Raw genomic sequence first — 27,424 nt, 5'->3', positions numbered from 1 at the left:
TATACTCCTCACCAATGCACGCCTACTGTTGATTTTTATCCCACTTCCTCCATCATTTGCTTTCTCTGTATCAAGATTTCTCAACTTTGGGGCAGCCCTGGTGGCTTAGCGGTTTAGCGCCGCCTTCAGCCCAGGGTGTGATCCTGGAGATCCGGGATCGAGTCCCATGTCAGGTTCCCTACATGGAGCCTGCTTCTCCCTCTGCCTGTCTCTCCCTCTCTCTCTCTCTGTGTGTCTCTAATAAATAAATAAAATCTTAAAAAAAAAAAGATTTCTCAACTTCAACACGGTTGACCTTTGAGAATAGTCATTCTTTGTTGTGAGGACTGATTTGTCCATTGTGGGGTGCTTAGCATCTTTGGACTCCACCGATCAGATGTCAGTAGTACCGACCCAAAATGTGTCCAGACATTGCAAATGTCCTTGGGGGTGTGCAAATCACCCCCAGTTGAGAACCATAAATGTGGTGTTTGCTTTGTTTTTTGTATGTTTGTTTATCCTTTGAGATTACATCTATCATGATTCTTCACCCTTAAATACATCAATTTGTGTTTCCTAACACTATAGATATTCTTTTAATAACCACAGTACAATGATCAATTTCAATAAATTTAATGTTGTATTACATGTATCTAATCTGTCTTCTGTATTCCAATTTTGTTAAATGACCCATTATATCCTTATTTTATGTCATTATCCTTTATTCCTTTATTTTTTGCCATTTATGCCATTATTTCTTTTTTAAAGATTTTATTTATTTATTCATGATAGACATAGAGAGAGAGAGAGAGAGAGAGAGAGAGAGGCAGAGACACAGGCAGAGGGAGAAGCAGGCTCCACGCTGGGAGCCTGACACAGGACTCGATCCCAGGACTCCAGGATCGCACCCTGGGCCAAAGGCAGGTGCCAAACCGCTGAGCCACCCAGGGATCCCCTATGCCATTATTTTTATGCCATTTTTTTTTCCTTTGTACCATCATTTTTTTCTTCTAGTACAAGATCCAGTCTAGTATTGGGATTAAATGACTGCATTTAATTTTCATGTCTCTATTCTAAAAGAGAAATTTTTTTATTTAGGTAAATAGTGTTGGGAAAACTGGTAAACAATTTTGTAGGAACATCAGTTTAAATCATAGCACCATCAAAATATGATCTAATCTAAGTAAATTAAATATTATATATAGAATGTCCATCAAATGTGGAGAGGCAAATACAACCAATGGTTTGTTGATACTATTCCAGTGTTCCAGTGCATGACTGAAGTGATATATTGAAGTATATTGTCCTGTTCATAATGCAGAGTTGAGTGTTCTTTGTAAAGCTGTAGTAAACTCAGTCAGTTAATGTGCCCAATTATCTGTTGCACATAACTATAGACATTCTCTGTCTCTTATTTTCACTAAATAAACCTGCATCTCTAGTGTAACCTAGAATATGTATTATGGAGGTTGAATCTGTAAAAGAACAGGAAAAAAAGGTTAGCTTGGCTTATGGCCTATGTATAAGAAAAATATTTCTATTTTTACGACTTGAAAAAATGTCTTTCAGATCTTTAAAGGATAAGAAATTTCTAAAGTTTGATGTAATAATGAAAAGTTTAACATTCTACATTAAAAACAAAATGAAAAAGATTTAAATAAATATTACAGTAATTAAAGCTATGACATAAAGAATTTCTTAAATTGATGAGAATAGTATGAAAATCCCAGTAAATAAAATGACAAAGGGAAAACCTGACAATTTTTTTCATAAAGAAATACATTTATTGGGATGCCTGGGTGATTCAGCGGTTGAGCACCTCCCTTCAGCCCAGGGCATAATCCTGGAGTCCCAGGATCGAGTCCCACAAAAGGCTCCCTGCAAGGAGCCTGTTTCTCTCTCTGCCTGTGTCTCTACCTCTTTCTCTGTGTCTCTTATAAATAAATTTTTAGAAATCTTTTAAAAAAAGAAACTACATTTATTTCACTAATATTAACCCTCATTTTCAATAAAATGCACATAAGCAACCAGATGTAATAAATACCTGTATATTTAATAAATATTTCAAAAGTAATAAGAATGTTAGGATACCTGGTAAATATAACAAACTATAAATACGTACGTGTTCTTCTTTCTTTTCTCACCTTTAAAAAACATATATAAAATTTTATAAAGTAATAATTATAATAAAGTATTATTTGGTTTGTAAAAGACCCAAATATCACAAAAAATAGTGCAAAAGGAAGGAAGTAGAAATTGAACTATAGAGGAATAGCATTATATCTCACTAGGGTTAATTTAGTATCAATTTAAAATGTATTCTGATAAACTCTAGAGAAACCATTAGAAGTTACTCAAAAAAGTATGGTGAAAAAAATAAGGAACTAAAATGTTTCACTAAAGATTTACTTAATGTAAGAGAAGACAGTAAGTGAAGAATTGGGAACAGAAAAACATGAGATGTGTAGAAAAGAAGTCTGACTCTTGATTTTGGCTCAGGTTATGATCTCAGAGTGGTGGGATCGAGCGTGCCATCCGGCTCTGCACTTGGTGCAGAATCTGCTTGGGGTTCTCTCTCTCCCTCTCCCTCTGCTTCTCTCTCTCTCTCTCTCTCTGTCTCTCTGAAATAAATAAATAAAATCATTTTTTTTTAAAAGGCAGAGATTGTCAGGCAGGATAAAGATCCAGCTATATGCTGTCTACACAAGACATTTTAGATTCAAAGATATAAATTGAAAGTAAAAGGAAGGAAAGAAAATATATTATGCAAACAAGACCATAAGAAAGTTGGAGAGGCTATATATCAGACAAAATAGATTATAAAACAAAAAAATATTACTGATAGAGACATCTTGTAATGACAAAAGAGTCAATCCATTAGGAAGATGTAACAATTATAAACAAATATGCACCTAAAAACAGACCTTCAAAATATATGAAATATACCTGATAGAATAACGAATAACAGACAATTCAATGATAATAGTTACAGCTTGCAAAACCCAACTTTCAATAATGGATAGAAAAACTAGGCAAAAGATCAAGAAGGAAATAGAAGACTTGAATGACACTGTAAGTCAACTAGACAAAATAGACATCTGGAGAACACTCCAGCCAACAACAGTAGAATTCATATTCCAAGTGTATAAGGAATATTTTCCTGGATAGACCATATGCTAGGCCATAAAAAAGAATCACCAATAAATGTGAAAGGATTGAAGCCATGCAAAGTACTTTCTGACTATAATAGAATGAAATCAGAAAGCAAAACCAGTGAATTTTTTTTTAATTTACAAATATGTGGAAATGAAATTGCTGCTAAAAGACCAATGGGTCAAAAAAGAACTTACACAGGAAATTAGAAAATACTTTGAGATGAATAAAAATGAGGCGAAAACACACCAAAGCTCACATGACTCAGCTAAAGCAATATGCAGAGGGAAATTTATATCTGTAAATGCCTACATTAAAAAAAAAAAAAGGAAAGATCTCAAATCAACAATCTAACTTTCCATCTTAAGACACTGGGAAAAGAGAGCCAACTAAACCCAATGAAAATAGAAGGAAGGAAATAATAAAGATTAGAATAGATAAATGACATAGAAACTAGAAATACAATAGCAAAAAGCAGACCCAAATATTGTCCTTTGAAAAGACCCAACAAAATTGATAACCTTTCAGTTACATTGACAGAGAAGACTGAAACTACTAAAATCAAGAACAGAAAGGGGATATTGCCATCAACTCTCCAGAGATTAGAAGAATTATAAGCAAATAAGATGAACACAGTATACCAACAAATTGGATAAGTTAGATGAAATGGACATATTCCTAGAAAAACTCAAACTACTGAAAATGCTTTAAAAATAGAAAGTCTGAATAGACCTACAAGTAAAGATTGGTTTCGTAATGAAAAAAATTCCAACAAAGAAAAGTTCAGGGAGAGGTGGTTTCACTGGTGAATTCTTTGAAACATTTAAAGAATTAATAGAATTCTTCACAAACTCTTCCAAAAAAATAGGAGAAATGGGAGCCCTCCCAACTTACACCATGGGGTAATATTACCCTGGTAACAAAACCAAAGAAATCACCAGAAAGGAAAACTACAAACCAATTCTCTTATTAATATGAATGGAGCAATCCTTAACAAAATACTAGCCGATTGAATTCATTAATATGTAAAAAGACTTACACACCATGACCAAATAGGGTTTCTCTCAAGAATGCAAGGTAGATTTAGGGTCAAAGTAAATCAGTTAATATACTTCATCAATAGAATAAAGGTTAAACATATCTCAATAGACACACAAAAAAATCATTTTATAAAATTCAATACACCTTCATGATGAAAACATTATGCTAGAAATAGGAGGGCAACTGGGTGGCTCAGTTGGTTAGGCATCTGACTCTTCATCTCAACTCAGGTCTTGATCTCAGGGTCATGAGTTAAAGCCCTGCATTGGGTCCCACACTGGGGGCTGAGCCTACTTTAAAAAATGCTAGAAATAGAGGGTAGCTTCCTAATCTGGCAAAGGACCTCTGAAAACCCCCCAGCAAATATCATATTTAAGGTTAAGGACTGGATGATTTCCCCATAAGATCAAGAACAAGGCATCTGCTTTTGCCACTTATATTCACGTTGTACCAAAGGTTCCAACCAATATAGTTGGGCAAGCAAATTGGAATGAGGATGGATTAAAAGACATCTTGATTTGGAAAGGAAGGAGTCAGACTATCTCTGTTAGCAGAGGACATGATCTTGCATATGGAAAATTCTGTGGAACTGCTAAGAAACTATTAGAACAAATAAGTTCAGTAAGGATGCTGGATGTAAGATCAATATACAAAAATCAATTCTATCTGTGTACAGTAGCAGTGAGCAAGACAAAAATGAAATTAAGAAAACAATTCAGTTATAAAATATTACCAAAACAAACTAGATACTTAAGAATTCATTTTTAAAAAGAAGCACAAAACTCAGTCTGAAAACTGTAATTCACATATCATATATCCATATTCACATATTAACAAGAATTAATATTGTTAAGATGATACTAACTCATCTACAGATTCAGTGCACTATCAGAATCTTAGCTGACTTATTTGAAATTGATAAGCTGCTTCTAAAATTCATTCAGAAATGCAAGAGAGAGATGCCTGGGTGCCTCAGTGGTTAAGCATCTGCCTTCAGCTCAGGGGTCCCAGAATCAAGTCCCTCATCAGGCTCCCTGCAGGGAGCCTTGCTTCTCCCTCTGCCTGTGTCTCTACCTCTCTCTCCGTGTCTCTCATGAATAAATAAATAAAATCTTTAAAAAGAATGCGGGAGACCCAGAATAGCCCAAACATTCATGATAAATAAGAGGACTTACAATTAGAAGACTTACACTTCTTGATTTCAAAACATTTTGTAAAACTACAGTAATCGGAAGAGTGTGGTACTGGGTTAAGGATAGACATATATATCAATAAAACAAAATTGAGATTCTAGAAATTAGCCCTAACATTTATTGTCAACAGATTTTAACCAATGGTTAAAGACAATTCAGTAAGGAAAGAGTAGTTTTTTCAATAAGTGGTGCTGATCCAGCTGGGTATCCACATGCAAATGAAGTTGTACTCCTCCCTCACACTATATATAAAAATAACTCAAAAAGGATCAAGTACACAAATTCAAAAGCTAAAACTATAAAACGCTTGAAGAAAAGGTATAAATTTTTGTGACTTTGGATTAGGCAGTATTTTTCTAGATTTGACACCTAAAGCACAAGCAAAAAAGATATATAAATATAAATAAATTGGGCATTATCTAAATTTAAAACTTTTGTGCTTTAAAGAATGTCTTCAAGGAAGTGAAAAGCCAGTAAAAAAGGTGATGTCACCAAAAGTGTTATGTATGGGAACCCCACCCTCTGTCCCCCTCTCAAAGATCAATAATTGGACAGTTATCCATGAAGAAAAATAGTTCTGGGAGAGGTCTTATGTTTGCTTAGGAAACTTTAGCAGTACTGTGGAACAAAAACCCGATAATAACTACAAAAAAACAGAAAGAAAACAACTTCTATTTGTCTGTATCATTGCTTCCCCCAAGCTGACATTGCACAGCACCAGGGCGTGGGGAGGGACTTCTCAACCAGAAAGTGTTTCCTTTGCCAGGAAGGAGGGGCAGGGTGAGCAACCAGCTTTTCAGGACATTGCACCAAGGTCCTGCTTTGGTTTCATTCCACCCACACTGCAAAAGCTGAGACAGAGGTGGCTAGGAGGAACAAGGAAGAAAAGAAGGGATACCAGTAGCAGCCACTCAGGGAGAGCCAACTCCGGCTCACTCATCTGCTCTGTAGACAAACCCAGCAGATTTTGCCACTGAAGAAGTCAGTGGCCAGCACAGTTACCATGGACACCTGGATATTTCATCAGCTTATGCCCCAGGGGTATTCACATTTAATGATACTAGCATCAGAATCCCTCCCTCCTCATTCCATTTCCCATCCCACCCTTGCCAGATCAGGATCCAGTCCCAGAACTCTATAGCTGTATGAGTAGACATCAGCCTACTCCTACAGCTGACTCTGTGTTCAGGGTTAGCCTCTCCATTTGTGCCCTTCCATACTGTAGACCTGAAATCTGTTACCAATTTCCACTTCAGTGTACATGCAGGTGAGAGTACTTCTCTGCAGCCACGAGAGACTATTCTGACAGTCAGGGTCTCTGCAGCAACCTATTGGCCTTATCAGGGCTTCACATCTGTCACTGCCCTGCAACACCATGTTCACCTGCAGCTAGCTTCTCCACCTATGCACCTGTACACTTCCAGCCTGACCACTATGACTGCTACACTGTAGCACACACACCCAAGAAAAGAGTGTGCAGCAACACCAACAGCCAGGGCCCTTGTAGCTGACAGTGAGCTTGTGGTTGGCCCTGGTCTTTATTGCTTATCTTACTCCTGAGCATTATGTATGTGTCTGCAACTGGACCCTGCAACCAGCCATGTCCACACCAGCTCTGGCCATCACCCCTGCCTGCCCTGATCCCTTTCATTGGACCTAGAGGCACTCCTGAGGACACCAGTAGCACCACTGCTGTCAATGTGGATGACCCCAGCAGCCTGAGCTGAAGAGACATACCCCACCAGACCTAGTGCTGCCACACACCCCCATTCTTGGTACCCTCCAACACTAACCCCCAAGTCACAGCATGCTCCACTGTGCTCTCATCCATAAGTAAAAGTCTTCTTTTACTAATGTCAGTCTCTAAAGTCTGGAAGAGGTGACAGCATTTTCAAATGCACATATACCTACACAAAGCTACAGGGATCATTCAGAATCAGAGAAATATGACACCTCCAAATAGAGTAAACCTCTGGTTACTAGCCCCAAAGAAATGGAGATCCAGGAATTGCCTGACAAAGAATTCAAAATAGTACTCTTAAAGATGCTCAGAGAACTGCAAGAGAACACATATAAACATTAAAAGACATCTGGAAAATAACAACAAAATGAGAAGTTTGAAACAGACAACCTAAAAAAGATCCAAACAAATTTTGGAGCTGAAGAGTGCAATTGATGTACTGAAGAATTCAGTAGAGAACTTGAGCAGCACCCTTGACCAATCAGAGGAAAGAATTAGTTAGCTAGAAGACAGATCAATTGAAATCATCTAATCAGAAGAGAAAAAGCAAAAAGAATGAAGAAAGACTATGGGACTAATGAGGCACCTTCATGAAAACAGTGTACTACTATTGGAAAAAGAGGGAGAAAGAGGTTAGAAAACATATTTAAATAAATAGTGGTGGAGAACTTCCTAAACCTGGGGAGAGATTTGGACATTCAGACTTGTAGGTCACCCCAAAATTTTAATCCAAAAGAATCGTCACCAGAATATAATAAAACTGTCAATAGACAGTTGAAAAGAGTATTTTAAAAATAGCAAGAGGGGTGCCTGAGTGGCTCAGTTGGCTATGTACCTGCCTTCAGCTCAGGTCATGATCTCAGGATCCTGGGATCGAGCCTCATTACAGGTTTCCCTGCTCAGTGGAACACCTGCTTTCTCCTCTCCCTGCCCCCACTCATGCCCTCTCACTATTTCTCTATTTCTCTTTCAGATAGATAGATAGATAGATAGAACCAACCCAAACAAACAGGGAGAGGGGTACCTGGGTTGGTTAAGTATCTGTCTTTGACTCAGGTAATGATCCCAGAGTCCTGGGATCAAGCCCCGTGTTGGGCTCCCTGCTCAGTAGAGGAGTCTGCCTCTATCTCCCTCTCTCTTTCTCTCTCTCTCTCTCTCTCTCTCTCTCTCTTCTCTCTCAAATAAATAAATAAATAAATAAAATCTTTTAAAAAAGAAAAGAAAAAAAACAAGAGAAAACAATTATCTTACATAAGGAAACTCCCATATTATCAGCAGATTTCTTACAAAAGACCTTGTAGGCCAGGAGCACATGGTATACCATGGAGCACTGGTATATTCAGTGTTGAAAGAAAGGAACCATATAGCAAGAAAACTTTACTCAGCAAAGTTCTTCAGAATTAAAAAGAGATAAAAACTGTGCAGAAGCTTTTTATTTGAATGTAGTCCCAAAAGTTTGTTTTTGCTTTTGTTTCCCTTGTCTCAGGAGACATATCTAAAAAAATGTTACTACAGCTTATGTTACAAACATTACTGCCTATGCTCTCTTCTAGGATTTTTATGGTTTCAGGTTGCACATTTAGGCCTTTAATCTGTTTTTAGTTCATATTTGTGTATGAAATTTAGTATATGGTATAAGAAGGTTATCCAGTTTCATTCTTTTGCTGCTAAGTTTTCCCATTGAGAACAAAGTGATGGCTACCAGAGGCTATGTGGGTGGGGGGGATGGATTAAATAGATGATGGATATTAATGAGTGTACTCGTGATGAGCACTGGGTGAAGTATGGAACTGTTGAATCACTATATTGTACACTTGAAGGTAATATAACACTGTATGTTAACTATAATGGAATTAAAAATTTCAAGAAGAGATAAAGACTTTCCCTGATGAACAACAGTTAAAGGAATTCATCACCACTAGACCTGCCTTATAAGAAATGCTGAAAATTCTTCAACCTAAAATGAAAGGGTGCTTAGAACATGAAAATATATAACACTCTGGGGCAGCCCCGGTGGCACAGCAGTTTAACGCCACCTGCAGCCCACTGTGTGATTCTGGAGACCCAGGATGGAGTCCCACGTCAGGCTCCCTGCATGGAGCCTGCTTCTCCCTCTGCCTGTGTCTCTGCCTCTCTCTCTCTCTGTGTGGCTCATGAATAAATATATAAAACCTTTTAAAAAATACATATATATATATATAAAACACTCTGGTGAAGTTAAGCATTTAGTCAGATTCAGAATATTCTACTGTAATATGGTGGTGTGTTAATACTAACTCTAGTATGCAGGTTAGAGGACAAAAGTATTAAAAATAACTATAGCTACAATACTTTGTTGATACATAATATATAAAGCTATAAATCATGATAGCAAAAACAAAAGGCAGATGGTAAAAAGAGTTTTTGTATGATATTAAAATAAAATTTTTGTTGTTATAAAATAGACTGTTATAGGTATAAAGTGTTTTCTGTACACCTCATGGTAAACATAAAGTGAAAGCCTGCTGTAGATTCATAAAAGATAAAGACAAGGGAATCAAAGTATTTCATTACGGGAAATCATCAGTTCACAAAGGAAGATACAAATGTTGAAGAAAGGAACAAGGGAACTATAAAAACAACCAGAAAACAATTAATTAGATGACATTAGTAAGTCCTCACCTATCAGTAATTACTCTAAATGCAAGTGGTGTGATTTCTCCAATCGAAAGACATAGACTGGCTAGCTGGATTAAAAAACAGGACCCTACAATATACTGCCTACAATAAACGCAATTCATCTCTAAGGACACACATAGGCTCAAAGCAGAGGGATGGAAAAGGCTATTCCAAGCAAGTAGAAGCCAAAAGGAAGCTGGGATAGTATTTAGACAAATTAAAAAATATATTTTATTTATTTATTCATGAGAGACAGAGGCAGGCAGAGGGAGAAGCAGGCTTCATGCAAGGAGCCCGACATGGGACCCGATCCTGGGTCTCCAGGATCAGGCCCTGGGCTGAAGGCAGTGCTAAACTGCTGAGCCACCCGGGCTGCCCTATTTAGACTAATTTTTAAAAAGATTTTATTTATTTGAGAGAGAGAGAGAATGAGCAGTGGGGAGGGGCATTGGGGGAGGGGGGGGAGAGAGAGAGAGAAGCAGACCCCTTGCTGAGCAGGAAGCCTAGTGCGGGGCTTGGTCCCAGGACCTGGAGATCATGACCTGAGCCAAAGGCAAATGCTTAACCAACTGAGCCACCTAGGCACCACTTGCTGTACTTAGACAAAATAGACTAAGGCAGATACAGTAATAAAGGACAAGGAAACTCACCATCTAATGATAAATCCATCAAGATTTAACAATCATAAGTATATATGTACCCAGCATCAGAGCACCTAAATATATTAAGCAGATACTAACAGATATGCTGGAAGAAAAGACAGCAATACAATAATAGAAGGGGACTTCAGTATCGCACTCAGTAATTGATAGATCATTCAGACAGAAAATCAAAATGGAAACATGAGACTTGAACCATACTTAGACCAAATGGATCTAAGATACATACACAGAACATTCTATCCAACAACAGCAGAGTTCACATTCTTCTCAAGTGCGTATAGAACATTGCCTAGGATAGATAATATTACAGGTTTCTGAAGAAGTCTTAGCAAGTTTAAGAAGGTTGAGATCATAACAAGTATCTGACCTTAATGGTATTGAAATTGAAATCAGTAACAGGAAAGGAGCAGATTTATACGTATGTGAAGATGAAACAACACCTAAACAATCAAGGGTCAAAGAAGAAATTTAAAGAGAAATAAAATAATCTTGAAACAAATGAAAATGGAAATTCAACATATTAAAACCTATGAGATGCTGCAAAAGCAATTCTAAAAGAGAATTTTATAGTGATAAATTCCTAATTTAAGAAAAAATGATCTCAACCTAACTTTACACCTTAAGGAATGAAGAAAAAGAACAAACTAAACCCAGTATAGATAAAAGGTAGGAAATAAGAAAGATCAAAAATAGAGATCAGAAGAACAATAGAAAAGATTAAAGAAACTAGGAGCAACCATTTTTAAAAGATAAAATGGATATGGCTTTAGATTAAGAGAAGACTCAAAATTAGGAATGAAAGAGGAGGCATAACAACTGATACAACAGAAATACAAAGGGTCATAAAGCACTACTGTGACCAATTATATGGCAACAAATTGAACAGCCTTAAAGAAAGAGATAAATTCCTAGAAATATAAAACCTACCAAAGACTGAATCATGAAGAAATAGAAAATCAGAACTGACAAATGATAAGTAAAGAGATGGAATCAACAATAAAAAATATCCGAATAAAGAAAAGTCCAGGACCAGTTGGCTTTATGGGTGAATTCTACCAAATGTTTAAAGAACAATTAATGCTAATCTTTTTCAAACTTCCAAAAAATTGAAGAGGAGAGGACTCCCAAGCTCATTTTATGAGCCAGCATTTCCCTGATACCAAAGCTAGATAAAGACACTACAAGAAAACTAATTACCAATATCCCTGATGAATATATTCTCAATTCATCAACAAAAATTCTTACAAAATATTAGCATGCCAAATTTAATAGTGTATTAAAAAGAACATACATTATCATTACATTGGATTTATCTCTGAGATGGAAGTATGGTTCAACATACGAATACTGGGCATCCCTGGTGGCTCAGCGGTTTAGCGCCGCCTGCAGCCCAGGGTGTGATCCTGGAGACCGGGATCGAGTCCCATGTCCAACTCCCTGCATGGAGCCTTCTCCCTCTGCCTGTGTCTCTGCCTCACTCTCTCTCTCTCTCTCTGTGTCTCTCATGAAATGAATAAATAAAATCTTAAAAAAAAAACCAAACCCATATGAATACCAATACATGTCATATACCACATTAATGTAATGAAAAATCAAAATTCAATGGTCATCTCAGTAGATGCAAAAAATCTTAGTAAAAGTCAATATGCACTCATGACAAAAAAGCCTTAACAAACTGGGTATAGAGGTAACATACCTCAATATAATAAAGGCCATTATATGACAAGCTCAGAGCTAAGATAATCAGCAGTGAATGTTTGAAAACTTTCCTCTAAGATGGGGAAAAAACAAGTGTGCCCACTCTCACCATTCCTATTAAACATAGTACTAGAAGTCTTAGAGGACTTAGGCAAGAAAAAGAAAGGAAAGGCATCTGAATCAGAAAATAAGAATTAAAATTGTCTTTGTTTGCACATGACATGATCTTAAATATAGAAAATTGTAAAAACTCAACCAAAAAACTATTAGAACAGATTTTAAAAATTCAGTAAAGTTTCAGGATATAGAAATCAGTTGTGTTTCTCTGCATTAACAACAAAATAAAATGCTAAGGAATAAATATAATCAAGAAGGTGATCTGTACACTGAAAACTACAATAATTTATTTTTATTAAATTTGACCTGCAATGTTATATTAGTTTCGAGTGTACAACATAAGTGATTCAACATTTCTATGAATTACCCAGTGCTCATCACAATCAGTGAAGTTACCATCTGGCACCATACAGTTATTACAGTCCTTTTGACCATATTTCCAATGCTCTACTTTTCAACTCCATGGTTTATTTTACACCTGGAAGTTTGTACCTCTTAATCCCCTTCACCTATTTCACCCATCTCCCCACAGCCCTGCCTTACCAGATTGTTCTCTATATTAATGAGCCTTCGGGGGTTTGTGTGTTTTGTTATTGTTCATTTTGTGATTTAGATTGCACATGTAAATAACATGATACAGTATTTTTCTTTGACTCCTTTCACTTGGTGTAGTGCCCTCTAGGTCCATCCATGTTGTCACAGGTGGCAAGATTTTGTTCTTCTTATGATTGAATAATATTTGTTTATCCTTGGAGAAAGCTTAAGCTATTGACCCAGTCACTCCACCTTTGACACTTCACTGAGTAACAAGAGGGGGGACCACATAGTTACTGTTGGCATTTCTTTGTGGTGTGTCTGTCTGGACACACTTCCTAAAAACAGACCACTTTTCCTTAACTAGCATTGGTTTTGGTCTGCCTTATGAGTTTTGTTTTGAACTAGTGTAACACAAGGCTGGTTTTAATGTATCTTTTCCACTTATTATAGTTAATATTCCTACAGTACAATTTTAAAATCTTGTCTTTTTATATTATATCTATGCTTCTGTCTTATGATTTTTTCAAGCTGTTATATTAGTTGTAACCAATAGTATACACATTGAATCTCATTTTTCATCCCTTGGGAAAAAAAAAAACCTACTAGACAATAAACTTGGCTAGACTTTGTTTTGGGAATTTTACAAGACATCTGTAGCAATTAGATTTTCTTTTTCTACATTGAAAATATAAACTGCTTTCCTCCTTCCAATAAGCTATTGATCTCTTAGCTGTTATAATCTATTCTTATGATCTGTATAAGCCCTGAATGAACTTTCTTTATTCAATAACATTAAACTTTTTGGCTTCTTAAAAAAAAAAAAACACAAAAAAACACATGTGTGTATGTATATACACATACCATTCCTTCTTTATGCATTCATCTGTTGATAAGGACTTAGGTACCTTCTCTATCTTGACTGTGATAAATAATTCTGTTTTCATTTTATTTACCCAGCAGTGGAATTATTGGATCATATGATAGTTCTATTTTTGATTTGTTGAGGAACCCGTGTACCGTTTTCCATAGTGGTTGCACCAATTTACAATCCACCTAAAGTGCAAGAGGGTTCCCTTTTCTCCTTGCCAACACTTACTATTTCTAGTCTTTTTTAAAATTTAAAATCAATTGAATAACATATAGTGCATTATTAGTGTCAGAGGTAGAGTTTGGTGATTTCATCACTTGCATATAACACCCAGTGCTCATTACATCACATGCCCTCCTTAATGCCCATCACCCAGTTATCTCATCACCCTACCCACCTCCCCTCCAGCATCCCTCAGTTTGTTTCCTGTAGTTGAGTTTCTTATGGTTTGTGTCCCTCTTTGATTTCATATTATTTTTCCTTCCCGTCTCCTATGTTCATTTCTTCTGTTTCTTAAATTCCACATATGAGTAATACCATCTGATATTTTTCTTTCTCTGACTTATTTGACTTAGCATAATACCCTCTAGTTCCATCCACATTGTTGTAATTGGCAAGATTTCATTCTTTTTGATGCCTGAGTAATATTCCATTTTACACACACACACACACACACACACACACACACACATCACATCACATCTTCTTTATCCATGCATCTGTTGATGGACATTAGGGCTCTTGCCACAGTTCTACTGTGGACATTACTGCTATAAACATTGGGATGCATGTGCCCCTTCAAATCACTGTATCATTTGGATAAACACGCAGTAGTGCAATTGCTGGGTCTTAGGGTAGCTCTATTTTTAACTTTTTGAGGAACCTCTATACAGTTTTCCAGATTGGATGCACCAGTTTGCATTCCCACCAGCAGTGCAAGAGTGTTCCCCTTTCTCTGCATCCTCATCAACACTTGTTTCCTGTACTATTAATTTTGGCCACTCTAACTGGTGTGAGGTGGTATCTCATTGTGGTTTTGATTTGTATTTCTCTGAAAATGCTTGAGCGTTTTTACATGTGTCTGTTGGAGAAACGTCTGTTCTTGTCTTCTGACCATTTCTTGACTTGGATTTTCTGGGTTTCTTTTCTTCTTTTTTTTCTTCTTCTTCTCTTCTTCTTCTCCTTCTCCTTCTCCTCCTCCTCCTCCTCCTCCTTCTCTTCCTCCTCCATTTTCTTCTTTTGGTGTGTTCTTTATAGATCTTAGATACTAGCTCCTTATCTGAGAAGACATTTGCAAATATCTTCTTCCATTCTTTAGGTTGTCTTTTGGTTTTGTCGACTCTGCTGTGCAGAGCTTTTTATCTTGTTGAAGTCACAATAGTTCATTTTTGCTTTTGTTTCACTTGCCTTTGAAGCCATTCTAGCAAGTAGTTGCTGTGGCCCAGGTCCAAGAGGTTGCTGCTTGTGTTCTCCTCTAGGAATTTGATGGATTCTTGTCTTACATATAAGTCTTTTATCCATTTCAAGTTTATCTTTGTGTCTGGTGTAAGAGAATAGTCCAGTTTCATTCTGCACGTGGCTGTCCAATTTTCCCAACACCATTTATTGAAGACTCTCCTATTTCCAGTGGATATTCTTTCCTGCTTTGTTGAATATTAATTGACTAGAATAATTAATTAGAATATTGTTATAGTTAATTAGGATACTGTTGAGGGCCCATTTCTGGATTCTCTCTTCTTTTCCATTGATCTGTGTGTCTGTTTTTTTTTAAACTTATTTTTATTTATTTATGATAGACACAGAGAGAGAGAGAGGCAGAGACACAGGCAGAGGAGAGGGAGAAGCAGGCTCCACGCGGGACTTGATCCCAGGACTCCAGGATCGCACCCTGGGCCAAAGGCAGGCGCGAAACCGCTGAGCCACCCAGGGATCCCCTGTGTGTCTGTTTTTGTGCCAGTACCACACTGTCTTGATGATCACAGCTTTGTAGTACAGCCTGAAGTCTGGAATTGTGATGCCTCCAGCTTTGGCTTTCTTTTTCAACATTCTTTCCTCTCTGCTTTCATGCATGGCAGCCATTTTCCACTTTGGCATAGACTGCCCATAGCCTTCCCATGATCCCAGGCTTACTTCTGAGAGCCTCCCAGTCCTCTGGTTTCCACCTATGTGCAGCTATGTCTGACCCCTCAGTTTAACACCCAGTTGTGTAGTCTAATATTATTTGTTGGTTTTTTTAATGATTTTGTTTATTTCCCCAAGTCCATTGCAAAGGTTTCCTTGAGGACTAGGCTGTCTAGGGATAAAGACACAAAGTGGTATAAGGGAAAAGATGGAGCTTTAGCTTTATAGATATGTTGTCACCATGATTTCACCTCTTATTAGTTTTGTTGTTTGGGTTCAGTGCTAATCCTTTCTGAGACTATTTATCTGTAAAATGAGGATTAAGAAGGAAATAATGCAGTATATCTAATTCTAGTGTGCCTTCCTGATGGATATTTGTGTTCCCTGAGGGCCTTTGCCATAGACAACAAAGTGACTATTACTAGTCTTATGATTACTAAAAGCCGAGGTTTTCCAATTCAGATTGTATACTGATGTTACACAGGGAAATAAAAACGTATTACCAACCAACCTTAAGATTATAGGTGTTTTTAAAGGAATACTTTTTTTTTTGCATTATATAAGTAATGTGACCACATTTTAAAACTTTAGGGTATTGGGGACACCTGAGTGGCTCAGTCAATTAAGTATCTGACTCTTGATTTTGGCTCCCATCATGTTCTCAGCATTGTGAGATTGAGTCCTATGTTGGGCTCTGTGCTGGGTGTGGAGCCTGCTTAAGATTCATATTCTCTCTCTCTCTCTCTCTCTCTTTCTCTCTCTCTCTCTCTCTCTCTCCGCCTCCCCACATGCCCTCCTTCTCCCCCTCCTCAAAAAATAGTTTGGGTTGTTATAAAATTGTAATGCGTTTACTGCTGCATTTTTGGGTTTTCGTCTTTTTTGCATTTTCTCAATTCATTTTGACTTGTGTTTTCATCATGAATGATGTGTAATTATTTTAACAGTTTTTATAACTTACTTTCCCATTAACATAGTTTGTTTGCTTTTAGTTTTTGTATTAACTTTTTAAAAGCTTTTATTTTTTTTTATTTATTTGAGAGAGAGAGAGAGAGAGAGAGAGAGAGAGAGAGAGAGAGCAATCAGGGGGAGGAGCATAAGGAGAGAGAATCTCAACCGGACTTGCACTGAGTGGGGAGCCCGAGGTGGGGCTTAATCTTATGACCCTGAGATCATGACCTGAGCTGAAAGGAGGAGTCAGATGCTCAACCAACTGAGCTACTCAGGCCCCCTGATTGTCTGCTTTTAAAAATAAGGAAGCAGTATTTTTATTTAATTGTGAAACTTCATCTTTATGAATAATAAACATTTTTCTATCCTGGTATATTTTCTATCTACCAAAATAATATATAGTAATATAGGTTAAGAGTCATTATCTATGTACTGACTGCATGGAATTGGTATGGAAATCTTTTGTGTTTAAGTAACAATTTCAATAAACTCCCAATCTTTTCTGCTCTTAAAAACTAAATTAAAAATAAATATGGCTGTCAAGAAAATAGGGCTTTTCCAAAATAAGTACAATTAGTAGAAACAGATCAGATAGTATGGTTTAAATTTTAATGATTTCTCTCTCTCTCTTTTTTTAAAACAAAGGTCCATTTTAGCTTCTTATCTTCTGAAGGAAAAGCTCAATATCTTGGGCAAATTGGGGTGTCTGCTAAGCTGTGCAGGTTCTGTTGTGCTGATTATCCACTCCCCAAAATCTGAGAGTGTGACCACTCAGGCTGAGCTGGAAGAGAAGCTGACTAACCCAGGTAACTCTTTTCTAGCAAAGGTGCAAGAGAGCTTGGCTGTCAGTATGATTCTTCCAGTCCTAGGCTGGAGTTGGCTTACTCATGGTCTGTTCTCCCAGACCCTCTGTTCTTCTTTGCCTATGAGTGGCCATTGTTGTGCCCTGCAGGCTGTAGCATCCCCACTCATGCTGCCCGAGGTGTGGGAAGAGATCTGGCAGTCCCTGCATTCCAGACCTTGCATTCCTGCTCCCTGGAGATTGGGACCCCTTCTGCTTTCTTCTGGACCTCAGAGACCTTGTGCATGGGTACCTTCATCATCTGCCCCTTCCACAGTTGGCTCATCCCCTCTTGCCTCCCTCCCACACTTACCCACTTGTAGCTTATTGTGGCCTTCCCACCGCCCTACCTCCCATGACCACTCCGCATGTCTCCTCCCACCGCCTCTTACCTCTCCCTACCTCCCATATTCCCACCCTACCTCCTTTCCACATTCCTGCTGTCTCTCCCTCTTAGTGTCAGTCCTGCTAGGGTCTGCTGTGGGCCATGCTCCCCTCAGGACCACTGTGTGTCCACACCTCTGTACTTCCCTCTGATGTGAAGCTGACAGCTGAGACTCAATTTGATTTATCTTTGGATCTCCCATAGAAATCTCTCTTTATTTTTTCTAGATATTTTTAAGATACATTTTTCGACAAATGCTATAAAAAACCGCAGTTTACAAAATTATACTGGCTTAAAATATAGATTCTTCTAAATTATTACCAGTAGACCATCTTATGTTGCTCACAAACAATTTTAGAAAGGTGGCAGCACAAAATTGCATCCACATGAATATCCCAAATATAGACATCTCTAGGTCACAAAAAAAACTGACCACTCTTTTATAGCTCTCAATTGGCAGTGACTGTCATTGCAACAGAAACATCTGTAAAAATTTGAAAAAGGATTTATAATGAAATTAGCTAAGACTGTATTTTTCTATTAGATTTTGTCCCTAAACACTTGGTATTGTTTCATTTACTTCACCCTGTAAAAGTGAAAATATTTCTAAAACTATGAGAAATGAGAATACAAAGACACGAAAAAATCAGTAAACTGGATATGAATGTCCTGAAGGATTTACTTTATTTAAGTTTCAGAACAATATATCTTACTTTTTTTTTTTTTGATTGGGGGGCACAGAGGGAGGAGGGAAGAGAATCTCAAGCAGATTCTCCGCTAAGTGTGGAGCCTGACTCAGAACTCGACCTCAAAACCCTGAGATCATGACCTGAGCAGAAATCAAGAGTCAGATTCTTAATGACTGAGCCACCTGGATGCTTCAAGGCCTCTTGCTGTTTTTTTGCTTTTTTAAAGATTTTATTTATTTATTCATGAGAGACACAGAAAGAGAGAGGCAGAGACACAGGCAGACAGAGGCACATTGACTCCTCCCTGCGAGGAGCCTGATGTGGGACTCCGTCCCAGGACCCTAGGATCACGCTCTGGGCCGAAGGGAGATGCTCAACCGCTGGGCCACCCAGGTGTCCCAAGGCCTATTACTTTTTGATAAATCTGGATGTTGCCAGTATTCAGGTCCTAACTTTTACAAAATATATGTCTAATTTGAATACTACCATAACAATTTGATATAAACGTATGGTAGCAAAAAGATTTTTGTTTTTAACATGAAAAACTTTGTTTTAACTTGGAATATAAATTGATATTATTCTATCCTATTTATTTACTTATTTATCTATTTATTTATATATTTATTTCAGAAGATTTTATTTATGTATTCAGGAGAGACACAGAAAGAGAGAGGCAGAGACACAGGCAGACAGAGGCACATTGACTCCTCCCTGCGAGGAGCCTGATGTGGGATTCAATCCTGGATTATGGCCTGAGCCAAAGAAAGACACTCAACCCCTGAGCCACCCAGGCATCCCATCCACTTAATTTGTTAAGTTAAGGAGGTTTCTAGTTTTTTAAAAAATTCTTCTAAATGTAAAAAACCAGAATGAATTTTTTTGTCAAATAATTGTCTCAGAAGAATTTTTTTAAATTTATTTATTCATGAGACACAGAGAGAGAGGCAGAGACATAGGCAGAAGGAGGGGCAGCCCGGGTGGCTCAGCGGTTTAGCGCCACCTTCAGCCTAGGGCCTGATCCTGGAGACCTGGAATCGAGTCCCACGTCAGGCTCCCTGCATGGAGCCTGCTTCTCCCTCTGCCTGTGTCTGCCTCTCTCTCTCTCTCTGTGTGTGTGTCTCTCATGAATAAATAAATAAAATCTTAAAAAAAAAAAAAAGGTAGAGGGAGAAGTAGGTTCTCTGTGGGGAGCCCAATGTGGGACTCAATCCCAGGACCCCAGGATCACGACCTGAGCCGAAGGCAGTTGCTCACCCACTGACCCACCCAGGTGCCCTGCCTCAGAAGAAATTTTAAGGTCATCTTCCTGAATCCTCTCCTAGAACAAGGCTCCATAGTTCCTTTTTCTTACCTGTAGGGAAGACGGGACTCCCACAGCCTGCCTGGTGCATGTCCACGTTGTTCCTTGCCCTGTCAGGCCCAGCTCCTAGTACCTCCTTTACTAACTCATATTGAATTGAAAATTATAACCTCCTTGTACATGTAATTTCAAAGCACATTTTCAATATGATGCCCTAACTATAAGATGAAAGAAACGGAGAAATGGCAGGTTGGTACTTTATAATAAAATAGAATGCTAAGAGGGCACCTGGATGGCTCAGTGGTTGAGTGTCTGCCTTTGGCTCAGGGCATGATCCCAGGGTCCTGGGATTGAGTCTCACATCTGGCTCCCCACAGGGAACCTGCTTCTCCCTCTGCCTGTCTCTGCCTCTCTCTGTGTCTCTCATGAGTAGATGAATAAAGTCTTAAAAAAATAAAAAATAGAATGCTCAAGTACGACTATAGAAAACATACTAAAGCCAGCAGACCTCACTCCATGTGGAGTCGCTGAGACCCTGGCAGTTGCAAATACAGACTCATGGTGTGTTGTGTTATTAACTGAAATACTTAGGGTATTGCCATCAGCAATGGGATCCTCTGAAATGGAGAATAACTCTTGATGAAGTTCTGAAAACTTCAGTGCATATTAAATATATGCAAAAATTTGTTTCATATATAAACTGGGTTCTAGGCTCTGATAATTCCAAGCATATTTTTCATTTATAAGTCCAAGGAGACATTCAGAAGTTTTGAGGAGAAGGGGATGATTTTTGATTGTGTGAAACCATCTCTATATCCCAGGGCCTATGGCCTTCATCTGCTGTATATTGCCCTTGATCACCAACATAAATTCCCCTGCAGCTTTTCTCACATGTTCTTTAAGAACCCTCCCACTCTGGCCACATGTACAGGAGGATTATCTGCCTGGGTCTTGTTGAACTGACTCTAAAGTAAGAAAATCATCTGTTTTCCAGTGTTTGTGGGCTATCTGTGCATCGTGCTCCTTATGCTGCTGCTGCTCATCTTTTGGATTGCGCCCGCCCATGGGCCCACCAACATCATGGTGTACATCAGTATCTGCTCCTTGCTGGGGAGTTTCACTGTGCCTTCTACCAAGGGCATCGGGCTGGCGGCCCAAGATATCTTCCACAACAACCCATCTAGTCAGCGGGCCCTCTGCCTGTGCCTGGTGCTCCTGGCTGTGCTTGGTTGCAGCATCATCGTCCAGTTCAGGTACATCAACAAGGCGCTTGAGTGCTTCGACTCCTCTGTGTTTGGGGCCATCTACTACGTCGTGTTCACCACCCTTGTCCTGCTAGCATCGGCCATCCTCTTTCGGGAATGGAGCAATGTGGGCCTAGTGGACTTCCTGGGTATGGCCTGTGGGTTCACCACCGTCTCTGTTGGGATTGTCCTTATACAGGTGTTCAAAGAGTTCAATTTCAACCTTGGGGAGATGAACAAATCTAATATGAAAACAGACTAGAACCCAACAGGGGTTGAGTGGCTCAAGAATAGGAAATGGATGTTGTTTCTGGCCCTAATTTGATGTGAAGTGGAAGAGACCCTAATCAATGGTATTAAAGTTGCTTGCATATTAATGGGTGGTCTGATGGACAGTGGGGAGCATCACTCAGCACCAGGGTGGGGGCCCAGCCCTCTGCAGTCTGAAGTTGCTAAATGGTTGCCTGGGCATCATCTCTCTCCGATGAGAGGAATCTCATGTTCTTTGCCATTAACCTGGAAGCTTTCATGAATACTCTTTGCTTTTAAAATATTTTAACATTATTTAGTACAAAATAAAGATGGGCTCTTTCTGATTAGTCTTTGCAGGGACGCAGATACTCTTACTTAGAAGATTACTTTGGAAATGGGAGAAATTGTTGTCTTGAAGTCTGAGTATATAGTAAATGTGTCTGTAGTGGTGTTATTTTGCATTAGGCATGTATAACATTCAGGTACCTCATCCATATAAGAAGTATATACATTTAATTGTTTTTAATCCTCTAATGAGCTGACTCTCCCACCCCCTACTCCAAGATATTTTAATTGAAAATAGAGAATAGGTGGACATGATGCAGAGTTCCATTTATAGGATGACTTTCAATAGCTCAAATCAATTTCAGTGCCTTTTATCACTTGAACTCTTCACTTAATTTGATGATTAATACATGTATATTCCTTTAGATTAGAATAACTCTTTGATTATACTTTAATATTTCACTATCCTAAATATAAATGTGTAAAGCAGTTAGAAATAACAATATAGTCATTTGTTGGAAGAAAGTCAATGTGAAAGACACAGAAGAGCAAATTGACCCTTTTAGCATGAAGTTATTATCCAATTAAAGACAATTGACTTAAGGTAACATAAGGTATTTTTATTTGCATTCAGTCTATGCACCTCGGACCCAGTATCAAATATATTCATGTTCTCTTTCAGTGAGTATTGTGGCCATTGAGAAGAAATAAATTACTTGACAGGGTGTTAGTTGAGAGAGTAACTGTTCAATAGTATATATATCGAGTTCCCTATAATACAGGAACAGGTTAAAGGACACAGTGTAGTTCAGACTTTCTGCAAATTAGAACACATATACTAAGTTTTCAAAAGAATTTCTAGGAAAAAGAAAAGCAATTAACTTAGCCATCTCCCTGTTGTTTGAAAAGGCAGAGTACCCTAGAGTTCTTCACCCAACCTCTAATTAAGCTTCTGAAATGCAAAGTAGCCACGAATTATGCCAGTATTTGGATCAAAGAGATCATCTGTTTTTAGTAACTTTCTGTGTATATTAAATGGGAGCAAAGCATAAAGTGATGCAAATTATTTCATTAAGATATCATGTACTTCATGTGCAGTGTTTTATCTAAATAGTGAACTATGTCAGGTTGGAAGATGGGATTGGGTGAGGTGATTTGGTGAACTAGAATATCAAATTTAACAATAACCAATTGAAGTTACTCACTAAGGGCAAAATGTTTTTTCAGGCAAAAAGAACATCTCTAAAAGCCAAAGAAATTGTTCCCTAAAATATTAAACAAAAAAAGCTAAATAAAATGAGGATAGTTTAACATAGAGTGAAGAACACCTTATGAATTAAAAGCACATATGATAATGTGGGTTGTCAGGGATTAGTGAACTGAGAGCAGCAACAAAACTGTTTAAAAATTTTTTTAATCTTATATTAACTGATAGTTAATAAATACTCAAAGAGTCCCTCACTCTTTTTGTCAGCTCTTGAAGGTTTGTTTTTTTTATTATCAGGTATTTTTAGGAATGCAAGCCTTAATTTACTGAACTATGCTCTCAGAAATGTCACATGGTAATATCAGTATACTTTTGAACATAAAAATAATTTCCTAGATAAACAGTTTAAGATATTAAAAGAATATATGTGGTAACACAAGTATACTGAGAAAGTTCATATGTATTATGGAAATTATCTTGTTTATTTTGTTACAATTTATAGGTGAAGCTAAGTTTAAATTCATTTATTAGTGTTCCTCATTATATTTTAATTCATAATTATACCATGGATATTCAGAGGTGATATTTTCTGGATGATCACCTCCGATTTTTTAGAGTAAAACAAAATCTGAAAGTAGTAATAGCTGGTCTCTTAAGGGTGATTTGTTCTGGAACAGTTAGATTCTCCCAGATTAGCAGATTATTTTGGTAGGATGCCCAGCTTTCCTTCCAGTGGAACAAAGTTCTAATGATTGAATTTTTAAGTGTATAACTCTGGTCTCAAAATAATTGACATGACCAGCAGTCTAATAGCCTAATTTCATGTTTGACATAGAGCATATAACTTGATTTAATAGTTTTTGTTTTTGTTTTACAAATTCATGTTTTCATAATTCATTTGGAATTGCAAGGAAAAAAGCCTCAAAATGAGAGTTTTAGAGGAGGGCCTAGAATGGGAACGGGTCTCATTGGTCTCTAAAAGTAAATATATATGGAACATTTTCATTATTATACTATTCTTTGGATTTTATCTCTGATAAAGTAAGAGAAAAATACCTACTGTTTATTTGTTTTCAAGGCTTCTCTACAATACAATAGTTAAGTCATTTCTCTGCTCTACTACTTGGACAATGCTTTGTGTTTTTCATCTGAATCTTTACATTTAAAAAGATTGCTTTCTTATTTTGCTCATTGAGGCCTATTAAGGATTCTAACCCAAACCCAGCACTAAGACCACCCTGAGCATTTTGCTGTTCTGGAGGACTACTTCATGCCTGTAGAGAAGGTTCTGGAGAGGAAGGGCCGTCTGCTACTTGCCACACATGGTTCTTCAGTCAGATGTCACTATGGTATTTTCATATTAGAACATTAGTGAAATATACTTTGCTGCTGTTGGTTCAGCAATAAGATATATTCTTTCAATTCCTCCTTTTCAAGCCAATTTGTTACATTCAATTTTATTTCCAGAAGTTCATGCCAGCTGTAGTAGGTTGGTCTTTGTTCTTTTTCTTTGGGTTTCATGTCTGATAGAAGAGAATACTATTAATGTGTGTAGTTACCCCTCTTCCTTCTTCCTTGACAGCTCCTCTCTTTGTAAATACCGTGCTCACTTCTAGAAGCTAGTTCCTAGACATTTGTAAAGCACTGAGATGCATTGTCTCCTAGGTATGGACAAGAATGTGGTCCATGGAGACCAAGGTGTTGATGAACTGCCTAGTTCTTGTTGAGAGATGATACCTCTCACCTAATCTAGAAGAGCAGAGAAAGTGCTCCGACTGTCTACAGAGCCATGTCCATTGCTCTTTTCTGATGTCTACTTGATCCTTACTTAGGCCTCTCATACCCAGTAGGAAACTGTGGAGAGAAAAATGCTTTAGTTTAGATCAGTTCACAGTTGCCTGGTTGATTCCAGTGGTCTGAAGGAGTTGTCCTTCTCACTGTGTTTGACACCAAGGAAGCAGTTCACCCATTGAGCAGGATTAGATGGAATCTTGGTGTTCTGCCTTCTCAGGGACCAAAAAACGTAATATTTACAACTTAGTATCGACCTTCTTCCCAAGGACATGTCTGTGTTATTTTTTCATGTTTTACTCATATTCATAGCTAGAGGTCTTAACTTGAGTTAGAAAGAGAAAAGATCAAGTTGCACACCAGTCACACCATGAAACAGTTTATCATATAAAATACCTCAATTTTCTGTATTCCTCACTTCCACCTCACAATTGTACTGGTGATGAATTTTAAGGGTTGGTCCTTTAGCTTTTAGGTGATTTTTCCCATCTGGCCAGATTCTTATACCTCCATTGTATACTTGAAAAGATTAAGAATTATAGGAATGAGAATGAGAATTTGGCCTGTTTCACTACTTGTTTATTTTCATACACATTTCTCACATGCTATTAAATGCAACAAGATAATTATATTTTTAAAAATGTAACTTTATGTTACATAAAAAAAATGTTGTCTAGTAAAAAGTTGATACTCAGTAGAACAATGATCATGTAAATAAATCTATTTCAAACGTACCCAACATGATAAAAAACATAGTCTAGGGCCCAGAGCATGAGCCAGGGAGAAGGACATATTTGTTCTTTTCTCTATTTTTCCTTGAATTGTGCAACTATAGGTGAGTCACATAACCTTTCTGTGCCTCAGTTTCTCTACCTCTAAAGGGGTGAGATGGTTCTCCAAATCACCTGTTTTAGAGCGCTCACACTGTTAGCATGTGCTGGTAGCCTCAGACGAATGTTATATGCAGGATTGCTTTGGAGTGAGGCAGTGGAAATTCAGCTGCACCATCTGAGTCTGCTCAGGACTGTGCTATAGATAGGCAGCTTCAAGCTCTGCGTAAGCAAAGGGAGTGCTGGGTGTAAAGTTTGCATGATTCCATGAAGCTTTAATTTTCCTTTTTTTGTTTTAAAAGGAAGGGTTTGTATATTCTATTATAAAATATGGAAATTAAACAGGGACTTTAAAAGTTGCACTGAAAAATCACATTCTGATGGTGTGATGAGATTTTCTGACATTCTGCCTAGGTTTATGTGCTGCAAAAGATTCAGTGACCTGTGAACCAGATTGATCCTGTTGTGTTAGATTTGTAAGAATGATGCTGAACTTCTTGCTTCCAAGCAGTTCATCCCTGACATGAACTACCTGACACCAGGTAAATGTCAGGAGCTCCTAAACCACTAGTACCAAAAGGTCATGTTGAAAAGTTCAGACTATTTTATTTGTCGGAACATAATAATTTGGCCCCTACCCCCATGTCAGTGTTTTTGCACTTTGGAATCATTTAAGGGTACTGTTCTTCAGTAGCATTCCTGAGTGTTTTTGCCTTTTTAAATGACAACTATTACTTTCTTGTAAAATGGAATATAATCATGAAGGAAACGATGACTAGATTAAAAAATGTAACATGTTGATTGATTGTGTAGGTTTTTTTTCCTGTAAATGTATCAGGGGAGCTTCCAGTTAGCATACATACACACATTTATCAATGGCTAAGACTTGCTTATATTTTGCTTTATAGAAGTAGTCATAGCATGTTGTAATTGCCTTATGTAAATATAAAAGGCTATTTATTAAGTTTTCCAATAATATTTATTAATCTGTATGTGTTTTAAAATAAAATAACTTATTTCTAGCTGAACACTTGTTGCTTTTCTTTTTTACCCACAACTTGAAATATTGTAGTCTCAGATTCCATATCATCCTAATTCCTTAATTAAATGTGTCCCGTTTTCTTTGTAGAAACAAATAGCCCAGGTCCCCATCATGATATAGAAAATGTCTACCTGTGCACATCTTAGGGAGCAGATCCATGATATGTGAAGGAGTTAACCATGTAGTGATTATGTTCTGATACAACAAAATGATGGTATTAAGGAAAATCAGCTATATTTTAAATGTTAATACCTTTTATATGTTATACAAAACATTTTATTATATTTTAAGCACATGGAAAATTAGAGAATCATAACACATTTTAATACTGTGTCATCAGAAATCTTGTCATTAATCTTTATTAGTGTCCTATAACTCACTTTATTAAATGAAAAAAATATTGGATGCCTGGGTGGTGCAGTCGGTTTAGTGTCTGACTCTTGATTTTGGTTCAGCTCATGATCTCAGGGTTAGGAGATCAACTTCCACATCAGGCTCCACACCTAGCATGGTACCTGCTTAAGACTCTCTCTCTCTTCTGCTCCTTTTGTTCCACAACCCCCCCTGCTCAAAATAAGAAAAAGAAAAATTATTTGAGCAAAAATTATGTATTTTTGAGGCTCTTTCCAAAAGGATTTAATTACTTATATATATATATATTTTTATTTTTAAACAATCTACATTCAATGTGGGGCTCTAACTTACAATCCTAAGATCAAGGGTTGCATGATCTGCCAACTGAGCCAGCCAGGTATCCCTAATTACTTACATTTTGATCAAAGTGTACCTATACAGAAATCAGGAACATTTTATTTTTTATTTATATTTTTTTATTTAAAATA

The 27,424-nt window shown here is 37.5% G+C and overlaps 2 protein-coding genes across 4 annotated transcripts in view; both read left to right on the top strand.

Moving 5' to 3' along the window:
* Positions 1–26,568, top strand: part of NIPA1 (NIPA magnesium transporter 1) — a 53,575-nt gene extending 27,007 nt beyond the window's left edge. For both annotated transcript variants that reach the window (XM_025982242.2, XM_025982243.2), the window contains exons 4-5: positions 17,362–17,522; positions 20,926–26,568. In XM_025982242.2, coding sequence (XP_025838027.1) covers positions 17,362–17,522; positions 20,926–21,437 — 673 coding nt within the window. In that variant the 3' untranslated portion in view covers positions 21,438–26,568. The remainder of the gene's footprint in view (positions 1–17,361; positions 17,523–20,925) is intronic.
* Positions 1–27,424, top strand: part of NIPA2 (NIPA magnesium transporter 2) — a 61,655-nt gene that overhangs the window by 1,867 nt on the left and 32,364 nt on the right. Inside the window, exon 1 of one of the 2 annotated variants that reach the window (XM_072737015.1) lies at positions 21,047–21,184. The exons of the other annotated variant lie outside the window; for it this stretch is intronic. The gene's annotated coding sequence lies outside the window, so the exon portion shown is untranslated. Of the gene's footprint in view, positions 1–21,046; positions 21,185–27,424 lie in introns of those variants that run through there. 2 annotated transcript variants of the gene reach the window in all.

This window comes from Vulpes vulpes, chromosome 14, assembly GCF_048418805.1.
Source record: "Vulpes vulpes isolate BD-2025 chromosome 14, VulVul3, whole genome shotgun sequence".
Lineage (NCBI taxonomy): Eukaryota > Metazoa > Chordata > Mammalia > Carnivora > Canidae > Vulpes > Vulpes vulpes.
This window is presented reverse-complemented; position numbering and strand designations above follow the sequence as displayed.